A 16,493-nucleotide genomic window follows, 5' to 3' on the forward strand; every position below is an offset into this window, starting at 1 on the left:
TAAAGAATATTAAGAAGACACTGGGAGAGCATAAAGAACAATTTGAAAGCCTGCAAAGTGAGAGTAAAGGACATGATGAATGAGATTAAAAATATATTAGAAGTACACAACAGCAGATTTCAGTTCCTTGAAGACTAAATTAGTGATTTTGAGGACAGAACATTCAAACTAGAAAAGATAGGATAACAGAGAAAATAATGGAAAAAAATGGAACAGGGCCTCAGGGAATTCAAAGACAGCACAAAATGCACAAACATACACATTATTGGTGTCCTAAAGGAGAAGAAATGGAAAAGGGGTAGTATATGGTACACATTAAATGCTCAATCATAGCTTATTAAGCTTAACTTTTCTCTGAATAGAATTCTCCTATATTTTGCAAATTTGCTACAGATGCTTTTATTATAGAAAGGATATTTGAGGAAATAATGACCAAAAACTTCCCAACCTATATGAAAGACATAAATATCACTATCTAAGAGGACAATGCACCCCAAACAAAAGAAATCTGAATTAATCTAACCTGAGGCACATACTCTTCTAATGACAAATAACAAAGATAAAGAGAAGGTTCTGAAAGCAGCAAGAGGAAAGCAGAGTATCACATACAAGGGAACCTCATAAAGATTTAAAATACCGACTTCTCATCAGAAATCGTGGAGGCAAGAAGAAAGTGATATGATGTATTTAAGGTCCAGAAAAAGAAAAACTGCCAGCCAAGAATTCTGTATCTGGCTAAACTGTCATTAAAAGAGGAGGGTGAGTTTAAAGTTTTCAAAGACAAATAAAAACTGGGAGAATAGGTTAACAAAAGACCAGAATTACAACAGATACTAAAGGGAGTACTGCAACCTGAAGAAAAAACAAGGGTGAGAGACTTGAAAACGAGTTTGGAAATGAATACCATTAGGAATGGCAAATAAAGGATAAAGAGACAGTAGTAAGATATGACCACAGAAAGTCCAAGGACCAAATAGACTAAGTAAGTAATGCCTTTCAGTAATAACATTGAATGTTAATTACCCAAACTCTCCAATCAAAAGACATAGACTGATAGAATGGATTTTAAAAATGTGAGCTATCTATATGCTTTCTGTAGGAACCTCACCTCAGATGTAAGGTCACAGCCAGGTTAAAAGGGAAAGGTTGGGAAAAATATTTCATACAAATAATATCCAAAAAAGAGATGGAGTAATGATACTAATATCAGACCAAATAGATTTTAAATGCAAAACTGATATTGGGGATTATTGGGGATGAAGAAGGTCATTATATATTAATAAAAGGGGCAATGCACCAAAAAGAAATAACTATAATAATACTATACTATATTATAACTGTTTATACACCTAAGCTGGATGGCCCAAGATGCACAGGGCATGCTGGCAAAACTGAAGGCAGAAATAGATGTCTCTACAATAATAGCTGGAGACTTTAATATACCACTCCCAGTACCTGATAGAATATCTGGATAGACGATAAAGAAAGAAACAGAGAGCTTAAATAATATGATAAATGAATTAAGCCAACAGACATTTATAGAGCATTACAACTCAAAACAGCAGGATATACATTCTTTTCAAGTGCTTATGGATCCTTCTCCAGGATAGACCATATGCTCAGTCACAGACAGATCTCGATAAATGTAAAAATACTGAAATTATACAAAACACTTTTTTCTGATCATAATGAAATGAAACTGGCAAAGAATAATAGATAGAAAAAAGGAAAATTCATAAATATATGGAGATTAAACAACGCTCTTAAATAATCAGGGGTCAAAGAAGAAATTGCAAGAGAATTCAGTCAGTGTCTTGAAATGAAGTGTCTTGAAACGAATAAAATGACAACACAGCATGTCAAAATTTATGGGACACCAAAAAGGCAGTGCTGAGAAAGAAGTTTATAACCCTCAGTGCTTACATTAAAAAAGAAAAGAGCGAAAATTGAAGATGTAACTGCACACCAGGAGGAACTATAGAAAGAATAGCAAAATAATCCCAAACCAAGCTAAGGGAAGATCAGAGCAGAAATAAATGAAATCAAGAACAATAAAACCATAGTTATCAACAAAATTAAAAGTTGGTCTTTGAGAAATCAATAAAATTGACAAGCCCTTAGCTAGAGTAACAAAAAAAGAGAGAAGCAAATAACATCAGAAATGAGAAGGGGGATATTGCCACTGACCCCTCCAAAATAAGAAAGTTCATAAGAAGATCTTATGAACAACTGTATGCCAAAAACCTAGACAATGTAGATGAGATGGGCAAATTCCTAGAAACACACAAACAACCTACACTGACCCTAGAAGAAATAGAAAACCTCAAAAAACCAATCACAAGTAAAGAGATTGGAACAGTCATCAAAAACCTCCCAAAGATGAAAGACCCTGAACCAGATGACTTCACAGGTGAATTCCACCAATCATTCAAAGACTATCTAATACCAGTCTTGCTCAAGCTCTTTCAAAAAATTGAACAGGAAAGAACACCATCAAACTCACTCTATGAAGCCAACCTCACCCTAATGCCAAAAACAGATAAAGATATTATGAAAAAGAAAATTATAGTGCAATATCTGTAATGAATATAGATGCAAAGATCCTCAATGAAATGCTTGCAAACTGACCCAAAAGCACATTAAAGGAATTATACACTCTGTCAAGTGGGTTTTATCCCAGGTATTCAAGGATGGTTCAGCACAAGAAAATCAATTAGTATAATATACCACACTATAAATTAAAGAAGAGAAATCATATGATCGTCTCTGTTGATGCAGAAAAGGCATTTGACAAAATACAGCATCCTTTCTTGATAAAAGCACTCCAAAGGATTGGAATAAAATGAAGACTTCTCTATATGGTAAAGTGCATATATGAAAAACTTGCAGTTAGCTTGTACTCAATGGTGAAGGACTTTCCCACTGAGATCAAGAATGAGACAAGGATGTCCACTGTCAACCTTATTGTTCAATATTGTGCTAGAAGTTCTAACTAGTGCAGTTAGGCTGGATAAAGAACTCAAAGGCACCCAAATAAGAAAGAACTTTCACTATTCACTGATGATAAGATCCTATATCTAGGAAATCCTGAAAAACCCACAGTAAAGCTACTAGAACTAATAAATGAGTTCAGCAAAGTGGTGGAATACAAGATTAATATGCAAAAATCAAGACCATTTCTTCTACTGATGATCATACTGAGAAGAAAATTTTTTAAATTCCATTTATAATAATGACTAAATGAATCAAATATTTAGGAATAAACTTAACCAAGGACATAAAGGACCTGTGTTCAGAAAACTATAAAACATTGCTAAAAGAAACTGAAGAAGACTTAATTAAATGGAAAGACATTCTGTGTTCATGGGCTGAAAGGCTAATTATTATTAAGATGACAATTCTACATAAACTGATTTACAGATTCAATGCAATCCAATAAAAATCCTAAAAGCCTTTTTGCAGAAATGGAAAAGCCAATAATTAAATTTACTTGGAAGAGTAAGGGGCCCCAAATAGCCAAACATGTCTTTAAAAAGAACAACAAAATTGGAGGACTCTCACTTCCTGACTTTTAAAAGCATATTACTTAGCTACAGTTATTAAAAAGCAAGCAAACAAATGAAAAAAAAAATGCATGATACTGGCATAAAGACAGATTGGCTAATTGAACTGAATTGAAAACTCAGAAATAGACCTTCATATCTACAGTCAAGTGAATTTTTGACAAGGTGGTCAAGTCCTCCCAGCTTGCCATAACAGTCTATTCAACAAATGGTGCTGGGAGAACTGTATATCCATATCCATATTGTGAAGAAAGAAAAAAAGCCCCTATCTCCTGCTTTATACAAAAATTAACTCAAAATGGATCAATAACCTAAATATAAAAGCAAAAACCATAATACTTGTAAAAAAAAAAAAAAAAAGACAGAAAACGTCTTCAAGGTCTTTCAGTAGGTGGTAGTATCTTAAACCTTATTCCCAAAGCATAATCAATGAAAGAATATATAGATAAATGGAGCCTCCTCAGAATTAAATACTTTTGCACTTCAAAAGACTTTGTGAAAATGCAGCCGTCTCAAAAGGAGAAAATATTTGGAAATCACATGTCCAATGAAGGTTAAATATCCATGATATATAAAGATATAATACAATGCAACAATAAAAAGACAAATTACCCAATTTAAAAATGGGCAAAAGATTTGAATAGACAATTGTCCAAAACTAAACATAATTGGCAAGAAAACACATGAAAAATATTCTACATCACTAGCAGTTAGGGAAATGCTTATCAAAACTAAAATGAGATATCATTTCACACCTATTAGCATGGCTACTATTAAAAAGTCAGGAAACTACAAGTGTTAGAGAGGATGTGGAAGAATGTGATAGGAATGCTTATTCACTGTTGGTGGGAATGTAGAATGGTATAGCCACTGTGGAGGACTGTTTGGCAGTTCCTAAGGAATTAGACTATAGTTTGTTATTTGACCTGGCAAAACCACTACTTGGTAGATACCCTGAAGAACTAAGAGCAGTGACACGAGCAGATATCTGCACACCAGTGTTCATAGTGGCATTATTCATGTTTGCCAAAAGTTGGACACAAGCCAGGTGTGCATCAACCAATGAGTGGATACACAACTTGTGTATACACATGATGGAATATTATGCATCTTTAAGAAGAAGTAAGTCATGAAACGGATAACAACATGGATGAACCTGGAGGACATTATGTTGAGTGAAGCAAGCCTGACAGAAAAGGACAAATACCGTGTGATTGTGCTATTATGAAGTAAATATATTATGTAAACTTGCAGAGTTAATAATTAGAATATAAGCTGCCAGAAAATAGAATGAGATCAGTGAATGGAAAGCTGAGGGTTAATCTGTGCAGAATTGGTGAAAATGTTGTTTTTAACTCTTCTGAAATGAATAGAAATTGTGAAAGCACATCATAGTGTTTGTAGCTAGCAGAGTAATTATATGGGTACAATATTAGTTGTTAGGGAAAGTATAAGGACGTGTACATTACTAAAATAAAGCTAAAAAATATTACATGGGACTATATAATGTAGTGAAACCTTATGTAAAATACAAATGGGACAATATTGCACACATGACTGTTTTTACAAAATATAAATACAAATAAACCAGAGTGATAGAAACAGAATAGTAGCCATGTATGGCTGGAGAAGCATAGGGAGAATGAGAAGTATCGGGTTTTGTTTTTTTGTCTCACTTTTTTATTATTATTGGAAAAATGAAAATGCTTTAGTAATGATTTAAGTGATGAATACACAAATACATGATTATACCAAATACCATTGATTGTACACTCATAATAGATTTATGTTTTATGAATATGTATCAATAAAATTTCTTCAAAAAGTGCTAATATTGTAAAGATGTTAGTTTGAACAAGAATCTGCAGAGGTTGTCGGAATTGTTAAATGAGGAAGCTTCAGAAACCTTTGAGGGCATGATTTTGAGGGTGTGAGGGAGAAGTGGATGTAAGAATAAAGTGGGGTAAGAAATATGTTTTAGTGAGAATCAGAAAGTGGTAAGGGGAAATGAAGGAAAATGACCATTTTCTGTGCTCAGCTGTATGCTAGGCCTTTTGCATATAATATATCATTTACTCTTCTTAGGACATTATAATTAAAAATGTGGTTTACAGATGAGGAAACCAAAGCTCAGGGAAGCTAAGCATTGTCCCCTATGTCATATGGCTAGGATTTTAGTGGAGGTGAATTGAGTCAGGACAGTAGTGTTGTGAGAAGTATAAGAAAATAGAAAATTTTTGAGGGTGTCCCTCATGCTGATGGAGTGGATATGGAATAAGAATGGGAATAAAAAGAGTTAAGGGTGATTCTTTAAGATTAAGCAATGAAAAGATCAAATTACTAGTTTCTGAGTTGAAGAAAGATGGTGGAAGTAGCAAGTTTGAGATAGCGGAGTTCCGGAATTCTGTGTAAGTCATGTTAGACATCCTCATGAAAATGTGGAGTAGGTAGTTGTACATATTATAATCATAAGTATATGAAATTATGCACTGTAAGCATTTTTTTTTGGTTATTTAGGATTAGTGTCAGCTCTGTGGAAAGTATGAGGTTATTCTATTTCATGGTTACTTAATCATGATTTATTAATAAGACAAAATGATTACTCTAATAGTGTCAGAGTGATTAATAAATGTAATTGAAATAATGTTATAATACCTAAAACTGATTGCAGAGCAATTGTCATAGTGAGTAATGAAATAATTTTTTATTAACTGGTCAGTGAGGAGAAAGACTGAAAAAGAAAAGTTGGAAAAATTTGCCAGTTGTTTTCTTAGCTGGTTACCATTATTTTCCATGTTTTTTATGTGTTACCAGAATTCCTTAACAATCTCGACTGTAATGCCTGGTTCCCTACTTCATAAATTGAATTATTTAAATCTCCCATGTAACGTCTAGTTTTACCCCCAAGTCAAATTGGTTCCACTTACATTTGCTGAGCCTTGGCTGAAAGACTTACACATTAACACTCTCTGTGGCTCACTTTTAACATATTTATTGGTGTCATGGAGAAAGCACAGCAATCTCTGAATTATGGTGTCTGATTTCAAAATCAGAATTATTTTCTGTATCTTCAAAACTCAGAAGAGACCATACCGCCACAATTGTTTAACTGTAAACTCTGTCAGAGCAGTCCATACTATTATAGTATTAGTTCTCTGTGAATACATAAAAAATATATAGTACATTTTCAGTTAAGAGAGAGAAAGAAAGAGATCCAGATAGCCAAGATAGTGGTAAGCATGGGTTCTCACAGGCATTTTTTTCTTTCAAGTCATTTCTTTTTTACAAAAGAAAATAAAAAGCTCATGTTACTTCCTTGTGTCTTTCCAGAGAAGAGAGTGAGAGTGTGCTGACCCTGAAAGGCTTGACTCCAACGGGCATGCTCCCCAGTGGAGTACTTTCTGGAGGGAAGCAAACCCTGCAAAGCGGTAAGCAGGCCCACGGGCAGGGCTTTTTGCCGGCACACCCCGGTCAGTTGTGTTACTAGAACCCTGGTTTATTCATTCATTTAGCTCAGTCTTGGTCTTCAGTGCGTCCCACCTGGAAGAAGGGCTGATACCCCACATCAGTTTGACCAACCTAATCACTTCCTCACTCTATTCCCCACCACACCTCTCCTCTCCCTATTTATGTATTAATGAACATATTCAGGCTGAGCTAAAGAAACTTGTTTAGGTCTCCTACGCATGCAATAGCTTGACCTCTTTGAGCTGACCACTTGCTAAAAACAACTTTTTAATGACACTTATTTTAAATTTTATGGTGATCTATTTAATTGATGAGACACGCACATGCAAATATACACCCTGAAGTCTAGATTTTAGTGCAGAATGGAAGAAAAATATAAAAAGGAGGATATCAATATCTACTTGAATAGAAATTGGAAGTCATGTGTCTTTTCTCTGATTTATCAATCCAAAATATGAATAGAACCACATTTTAAAAAAGAATAATAGCATTTCATTTAACATATAGACTTTTGTATTAAGAGGTGTAGCTTTCTACACCAATGCTGTTCAATAGAACTTTTTATACGGATAGAAATTTCCGTATCTGTGTTGCAGGCATTGGGAGCAGAGTCTCCTTTTAACAATATTTTATGGAAATTTTTCTATTTGATCATAACAGAAAAAAATTTAAACAAAAATGCTCTAACATTTTCAAAGCAAACTCAGCCTCTTGCTTATTTTCCTATATCTTTTCCTAAATCTTATTTATTTTATTTTTTTTGTTTTTTCTTTTCTATCCCTGTCCCTCGGTCTAGAAGACTCAGATATTCTTATTGTCGCATTACTTAGACACACCCTCTTCTACATAAAGAGGGATCTTCAACTTCATGAATCTAGTACTGCTAAGTGATTACCACTTGGCAGCATCACTGTAATTTTCTTTATATTCATATGAATTTATCCCAACATCAATGTCTTTTGAGTTTCCATAAGATGGCAGAAAATTTTAAAATCAATATAAGGAAATACATGGTTTTATTGAAGTAAATTCTCCCCTAACTTATACATGAAAATTATTTCAATAACTCTAAAAACACAAAACTTTTCCTAGCAAAGTAAACTTCCTCACTAAATCATTAACATAAGTGGATCACTTCTATACACAAAATGGATACCTACCTAATTAGCTGAAATCTCCATAATTTTTGATAAGCACATTTTAAGATATAGGCAGTGTATTATCAAAAACTATGGGCCACATTTGCTTTAGAAGGATACATTTAATAGTGAGCAGTGCATATTCTAATATATCAGTGCTGGTGTAGTTCCAGATTTTTTTTGCTTTACTTTTAAACTTAAGTTACTTAGAGTTATAATTCTTTGTTTCATTTCCAGACTTTCACCTGTGTTTTTAATTTAGGTTATTCAGTTTCTTTTTCACATTATTTTAAATCCATTGGTTTACATTATTTTATGTTAAACTCACACACTCAAACACATGTAAAAGATATATGTATTAGAGCTTTGTGAAACTGGAGAATTTGAAAACTTAATAGAGTATGTATTTTAAAGGACACATATTACCACAACTTCAAAATTCTTTTTCTGATACCTTGCGGTTTCTCAAAAAGGGGAAACTACTGAAAGCTTTGTTATTTAGCTCTTCTGCATGGAGGTCACCATTCTAATTTCTACCATAAAATATCCTGAATGCACTGTAAGTAAATTACAGGCACATTTGGCATTGCTCTGGCTTTAAAATCTTAACTTGATAGAAAAATGCAAATTAAAGTCAAGGAGTAGAATTTTAATATTAAACATACTGGAGTTAACAGAAAAGTTTTGCATTTTAGCATTTAATTAGGGAAACAGCAACTAATCTTAATAATATAGAAAGATTCATGTCACCTGCATAGTGGGAGTGTAGACCCTAAACTTATAAAAATTGCTGAAAGCAATGGGCTTCTAAAGTTCTGCCTCTGAAATATGCCAGTTTTCAGTATTTTGGCTCCCTATTCTTTAAAATGCTGAAGGAATTATCACGGCTAACTGGCACATTACCACTTGATTTGTAACATTTCAAGAATTTCTTTTCATAAATGCTATTCCTATAAAGAAAAGAAAACTGATTTTAAATTCAGATGCCTGGCAAAAAATAGTCCAGGATATATTATCTTTTTCCTTTACCCTTTCTCCCCCAGCTCCCACTCCCAATCTAATCATGCTAAGTCTTTGTCTTTAAAGAGAGTCACATGCATTATCCGTTCAGACACATTGATTTTATTCTTTCTGTAAATTTGCACCCTTCTGCTTTTCCATTGCATTATGAAATAGTGTTATTTATTATTAAATAATGTGAATTATCCCTTTTACATTATGGTACTGCTTCAGTTTTCACCATTTTGCTTAGAATTATTCAGCTGTAAATCACCAAGCATAGCAGTGGTAGTAGTGGTTTTATAATACTCAGAATGAGTTAAATGCACATTTTAGATTTACCTGGGCCTTAATCACTTCAGTCCAAGTTAAATAAAGCGCTTTTCAAAAGGGTTAATCTTTTTGTCATAATTTATATAGTGAACAGAAACCAAAGCCATTCACTCAGATAGACATACTCAACTTGTAAGTTAAACTTCTTTTTGTTGTTTTCCTTTCTTTTTAGCATTTCTGTTTTGTTATCTGTGCCAGAATCCAGCACTTACAGGAACATTAATTTTCTTAGCTCCTTTGATCGTCACTGATTTGTTCTTAGAATTAAAAATCCTCTGCTCATTTTTCTCATTCATTTTGCACCCCCTTTCTTCTCTTCAGCTACTGTTGAGGCTATTGAGGCTGATGAAGGTAAATTGGTCAGTCCCCTTTCTGTTGTACCTGCAACAGATAAGGGCTCTGCTGGGTGTATTCATTTTTTTTCTTTCTTTCTTTCTTTCTTTTTTTTTTTTTGCTGTAGCTTGTACAGAGTGTGTGGGCGTTGGGCTAACAGTGTGGCTCAGTATTAACCAAAATGTTCTTGCTTTAAAGGGGAAAATGTTCTTTTATGGTTTGTTTGTTTGTTTTTTTTCCCTTAAAGCTATGTTTGACTTTGTGTATAATGAACCTAGCATAATCACAGAAAACAAAAGGATTATATATCTTGAATGATGTGGGGTGGGAGTTATGGCAGCTGTTTTGACAAATAATGCACAAAACAATATTCTTTGAGCTGAACCATGTCCCTCCCTAAAATCACTGTCAGTAAGCTCTGAGTAAGAGAGAATAAAAATAGCTTTATTTATTCTAGTCTTTAGAAGTTTCTAGCAAAGAAGTTCATTTGAATAGTGCTTTGTTGTAGTTTACCATTAATTTATGTCTCTAAAGAATATTCCAAAACGAGACAGCTTGTGATAAACAATTCTGCCAGTCTTACCAAATTTTAACTTACTGTTATTTGTAGAACTATTAGAGCCAGCAAAATATTATGCAGAGTTTGAAAATATCTAGTGACTATTGAAGTGGCCAGTAACAAGAATAGCAAACATTAAGTAAGCAGTCAATTGATTAATGCTTATTGAGTGCCTGCTTTGTGCCAGGCATTGTGCTAAATAGTAAGGGAAAATCAAGAAGTATACTTCACTGACTGTCCTAGTACTGTTCAAGGACAATAGAGTTGACCTTTTAGTGATTCCTTTTTTAATTGAGGGTTTTTAAAATATATGGCTATGAGAGAGAATTGTATACCGAAATAGTTTTTAATATTATACATACCATATCCTCTGGAAATTTTAAGAAGAATAATTTGAAGTTCCCCTTTAAAACAAAATTCTTCAGTTGTATTTTGTTCTTGCAAGATAACTTTTTATTTTTCCCAAAATTGTGTACATATGGTCCCTTGGTAAGATATAAAAAGTTCCACCTTAGACTCTTCCAATTCGTCAATGATTTGGATATGGTAGGGGAAATGACAGCACTGTAAGAGAAAATACAACTGCTTCCTAAATAGCAGTAAGTAAACTGCTATTTATGCGGGAATTCTTTATTCCTCTTGGCAAGTTCTAATCTGCAGTGTGCATTCTTGTTGATAGTTTGGCTGTTTTCTGTGGTTTCTGTGACTCTGTGTTGTGTTAAGTATACTACCAATGTAAATTGCTAATACTCATTGTCTGACCAGCAACTACAGCAGAGCACATTCTTCCATATCAGGGTAGACAAAAAATGATTGGAAATGGAGCCCCATTCTGGAAACATCCATTGTTCTAGCTAGAATTTTAATGTTTATGCCCCAATCTTATTGACTTTTAAAGCCTAGAGATTCCACTTTTGCCATTTAAATTGATATAAACGTCTTCCTAAATTATGATTTTTAAAAACTGTATATTTATTAATTTTGATGAAATGATAGCACAGTAGTTTATAAAAAGAGTAGAATTCCACTTCATGCCTTTATTTTGTCCCTCAAAATAATTGATTTAGTTTTCAGGGTGGGTGCTCATTAGACAACTCTATTACTTTGCAATTTATTACTAAGTTAGAGAAGAATTAAGAAGCTTTGCTTTGGGCCTTGGTCTTTTCCCATTTCGCTATCTTCTTCCTCTCACAATTGACTAATCACCATTATGCTCACTTTTAAAATGCAGAGGGGGAATAAACTATTTCTCATAGTTGAATGAGTTTTGAAACAACTGTGTGTATCTCTTAAGGATCTCATCCATACTAATGAAAGGCACTACACGTTTGTGTAGGAGTGGCTGGCAGAGGTTCAGCTTGGAACTGCTTTCCTTTTTTCCCAGATAAGGTGGGGAGGCTAAAGGTACCCTGAAAATGTCCCTCATCAGCCATGGAGATGCAGCCCAATTCAGCATTGGTGATTGGCCTTTAAATACCTGACTTGCACTTCACAAGGAGTAAAGCAAACTGATGTCATTGGTTCCCTGTTTATGTATTTTATTTTTAGCTCACTAGTTGATGCGCCCACTGAAGAAACCATTAAGTTTCTTATACAAATGCTATCTCTACAACACACCAAGGGTTACTGAAAAAAAAATCAAATATGGCTATTCTCACTTTGAAAATTCCATGTTTTGATTCCAATGTAATTTGTTTATGCTGAAATTATGAAAGGAAATTTCTCTTGCTATTCTTTGACTATAACTTACATTAACATTGATCTCCTAAGAAATAGTTTTTCTTTGATTTAGGCAGTAATGGATACCAGATGAACATCAGTTTGACCTGTTCACTGTTGAAGGGCAGACAAACATTTTCTTGTTAGTAACTTTAATCTTGATTTTTCTGAGCTTTTCTTATCTTGTCACCCACTCCACACACTTCCAAAGTTGAGAGAGAAAACATAAGTTTATAATTTCATGTTTTTCATGCCAGCATTGAAATGTTGTTTGATGAGGAACTCTTTAGGATTCTGAGAAAGCATGGAATTGACCCTAGTTAATTCCATTATTAGCTCCCTGTTGTTTCTGCTTTATGCTTCTAACTGCTGAATAGTTAGGTATAGCAAACCCAGTAATTCCTCTGAATTTGCTATTATTCACACAACAAAATAATTTAAGTAGGGATATGTTCCAGTCTGTCTAGGGTAGGATATTTAATGCAGTGATAATGCTAACAATTTGGTAGTTGATGCTGGGTCCAGAGACCTGTCCATGGTAGCAACTTTTATCTTTACATATACACTTTGGATTGCTTTGAACTAAACTTTTAAGAGGACGAAAGAAATGGTTACTCCTTAATAACTTCAAGAGGACATTTTGGTTGGCAAGAGACATTGGCTGTTTTCAAACCTTTTGGTTATCTTCGAGTATGGTAAGGAGTCTGTTGTGTTGTGTTCAGGTCCCGTCACTTTGTTCTCTACTAAAGGATCCCCTCTCTCACACTGCGAAATATCTAACGTCACCTGATGCAACAAGCGTGTTCTTTGTTTTCCTCTGACTAACCCTGTTTTTTTTTTTAATGATTTTCTATTTAGCTATCAAAGGATTTTCACCACAACATAAGATCACTAGCTTTGAGGAGGCCAAGGGCTTAGACCGAATTAACGAGAGGATGCCACCTCGCAGAGATGCCATGCCCTCGGATGCCAACCTTAACTCCATCAACAAGGCTCTCGCCTCAGAGACTAACGGCACGGACAGCAATGGCAGTAATAGCAGCAATATTCAGTGACCACTTCCTGTTCACTTTTTTTTTTTTTTTTTGAGCTGCAGGGCATGATGGGGATTGCTGCATATCAACAGTCGGATGTTCTTGCCTCTGATGGTAGCTTATTTGCTCTGGGGGCCAGGAATTGGATTCAGTTTACACTATCATTAAAAAAAGAGGGAAAGAGAAATAAACTATATTTTGGTGAGGGAGGCTATTGTACCTCCTTTGGTTATGCCTTTTAAAAATGCTTATAGGAAAAAAATTTTAAAAGAAAGCTAAAGCTAGTATATACTGCAATGTTAGGGGAATGAACGTGTTTTCCTACTGCATTGGGACTTCTAGGTAGATTAATGAAAGGCCTTTTATTATGTTACTGGACATGAAATTTTGTCTAATTTCTTACTCTATTGTACGTTTACAGTTGCAGCACTAAAAATGGATGACATCAAACATTTTTAACAAAATGATGTACAAACTAAATAAGGACTATTTATTGATAATGTTTTGCTACTCTTGTCAGACAATGGCTATAAACTGAATTAGGCAGTCTTAAAAAAAATAGAAAAAGGAAAAAAAAAAAAGAATGTTGCAAATTTGTTAAAATGCCAAAAAGGACAGATTAATTTTGTACAGATTATGCTTACCTCAGGTTTCTTTAGTGTGCTTGAATGCCCTTCTTTCCATATAACAGTTATCTTATTAATTTGGCAATGATTATCTTTTCTTTAAGTTTAAAAAAAACTGGAATAATTACATCTATCTTTTTTTTGCTATTCATATTTAGGGGTTTTTGTTGATAAATCAAGTCTTGGTTGTGGCTTGCTGAATTAAATATTTATGAGTGGTGCATTTTTAAGTATAGTGAACAAGACACCATATTAAGTACAGTGATAAAGCATCTACATTCTGTAAAAAAAAAAAATCTGCCTATGCATGTTTTTTAAGAAAAAAAATGGCTGTATCGGCCTGTATGGGACTGTAATGCGCTTAGTGGTCTGACATATACTGGAAATGTATGTATACTGGCGTACTTTATATTCTCTAAAATGCTTAATGCCTTTGAAATTTTGTAATCAACAAAAGCTTTGAAAAAATCTAAAGGGGAGAGTATTCTTAAAAGTTTTTAACATAAGCTTGTCAGTGCACATATAGACGGTTAGCATGTTTAGCAAACCTTGTGAAATTTAAATAAGTTTGTAGTTACATGTGAAACTCTAAATGCATGGTAACTGTTAATGTCATAATGGTTTAGTTATTTTGTTCTGTTCTGTCATGTGCCACAAAATATGTACTTTTTTCACTTTTTCCCTTTGTATATCAGTTACGGGTTACAACTGGTTCATTCTGAAAACAAGAACAACAATCCATTCATATTTTTTAACAATTGTATAAGTGCCCAAGTAATTCACTACAGCCTAAAGCCTTGCCTTTGTAATTTGACTTCTGAGATGTTGGCAATCAAAGCATGCACTTGTAACAATGAAAAAGAAAAAGCATTTTCTATTACTACTCAATAAAATGTGCATGAACTTAAAGAACTCTCATCCTTTCACTGAGTCTGCTGAAGGGATTTATGTGCACAGCCACCATGGCGTCTTCTAGGTGCTGGGCCCACCACCATGCATCACAGATTTACTTTAAAAGGCTGCTTTCTTAGGGCCTTGTGATCTAAGGTGTGGTGCCTACTTCCGCTGTAAGAATCTTGGTGGATTTGTGTCTTAAATCAGACAAGAAAACTCTGTTTAAAAGCAAATGCCATCTTCTGGCTCCCTGAAATATGAGAGCCTATTATGAAACCAGAGCATTCCTTTTTATTGAAAAAAAAAAACAACAAACCAATTTGTTATCAGGTTGTTTCAGTTGTATTGGATGCCCTATCTGCTAAAGCAAAAAGAACTAAGCTACTAAGTGCATTTTCATCACAGAAGGGAGTTGCATTTGTATTGATATAAAATTTGTATACTGGCGCTTCAGCTAATATTGAATCACCTAAAGATTTAAGATACATTCAATTTCAGTTTGTTTCTAACATTGTTCATTTTTAGTGCACTTTTTATGTAATAAAGTTTGCCTGTTATATTAAATAATAAGAATATGGCAATTAGTGATATAGTGTAACCAAAACAAAGATGTTCTAGATATATTCTCTGACACAGATTATCCCCAGTTTATTTTAATGAATCCCAACTTTTTCCCCCATGGATATTTTTCCATCCTAAAAAAATGACATCCAAGGAAAATATTTAAATGCAACTTATTAGAATGATTTGAAAGAAACAGTAATTCTGGTACCAAGGTGTTTATTTTCTTTCTTATAACTGCAGAGAAAATATCCTGACCAAAAAAATCATCTTTTTGGATTCTTTTCTTTTACAAATTGTGCTGAGGCAACTATGGCATAGAAATAAACATTTGACATTAAAAAAGCAATTGATGTGAGTACTGCTTGGTCTTTCTGTTTGGTAATTAGGAAAGTAATACTGTATATTTTCACTTATTAATTTCATCTATAATTTGCTTAGAACTGAAGTTATTTCTCCAAAAGAGGGATAACAGTGCCAGACCATCGTTATTAGATCATCATTTGTTAGATCTTCAGTTTTGAGGAACTGTTGAATTCTTGAGTTGCTTGTGCCATTGAACTTTAGGCTATACACACATGCACACCCACACACACACTTAGCTTCCTGTCCCTCCTCCCTCCCCACCCCATCCCAGATGACTTACCTCTCATGGATCTCAAGATCAGTGCTGAATTCCCATCTAACTTTTGAAGAGATAGTTTTAACTGATCCTCTGTCAGCCCATTTTTCTTGCCTACAACATCTTCTATTAAAAAAAAAAAAGCACCCCATATTCTTTTTTTTTTTTTTTTTAAGGAGGTACCAGGGACTGAACCCAGGACCTCACATATGGGAAGCAGGTGCTCACTGAGCTACATCCACTTCCCCCTCCCTCCATTTTCTTTTTTTAATGTTATTTGTAGAAATGAAAGAACAGAAATCTGCAGAGACTAACCTTATGTTATGAAGAAACAAAGCGTGGTGGTAGGGGAGGTTCATCTATACCCATCTACAATGGTGTGACTGAGGGTAAAGTAGTAAAGCTGGAAGTACCTTGTGATCTTAACCCAGAAAGTATAATGGTGATTTCAAGCCATCAGAATGATCATAGCCTGAAACATTTCCTTCCTACCCTGACATATCCATGTGAAATAAGATTTAGTACACATCCCATTTTCCTGTCCATAAACCAGGTCCCAACCTGAAGTCAGCTCTACAGGAAGCACAGTGGGAAGGGCTTACTTAAATGTTGCGTGTTTTAACTTTACTATTTCCTGTCTCTC

General features: G+C 34.2%; 1 protein-coding gene across 7 annotated transcripts in view; it reads left to right on the plus strand.

The window, feature by feature from the left end:
- The window catches only part of PPP3CA (protein phosphatase 3 catalytic subunit alpha), a 335,265-nt gene extending 319,688 nt beyond the window's left edge, over window positions 1–15,577 (plus strand). For 4 of the 7 annotated variants that reach the window (XM_058294927.2, XM_058294930.2, XM_071215374.1 and 1 more), the window contains 2 exons: window positions 6,894–6,991; window positions 12,972–15,577. In XM_058294927.2, coding sequence (XP_058150910.1) covers window positions 6,894–6,991; window positions 12,972–13,168 — 295 coding nt within the window. In that variant the 3' untranslated portion in view covers window positions 13,169–15,577. Of the gene's footprint in view, window positions 1–6,893; window positions 6,992–9,823; window positions 9,854–12,971 lie in introns of all 7 variants that reach the window. The other 3 variants (XM_004465503.5, XM_004465502.4, XM_071215366.1) reach the window with 1 other exon arrangement.
- The last annotated feature ends 916 nt before the right edge of the window (window positions 15,578–16,493 follow it).

The sequence above is a fragment of the Dasypus novemcinctus genome, chromosome 1 (genome assembly GCF_030445035.2).
Source record: "Dasypus novemcinctus isolate mDasNov1 chromosome 1, mDasNov1.1.hap2, whole genome shotgun sequence".
Classification (NCBI taxonomy): Eukaryota; Metazoa; Chordata; class Mammalia; order Cingulata; family Dasypodidae; genus Dasypus; species Dasypus novemcinctus.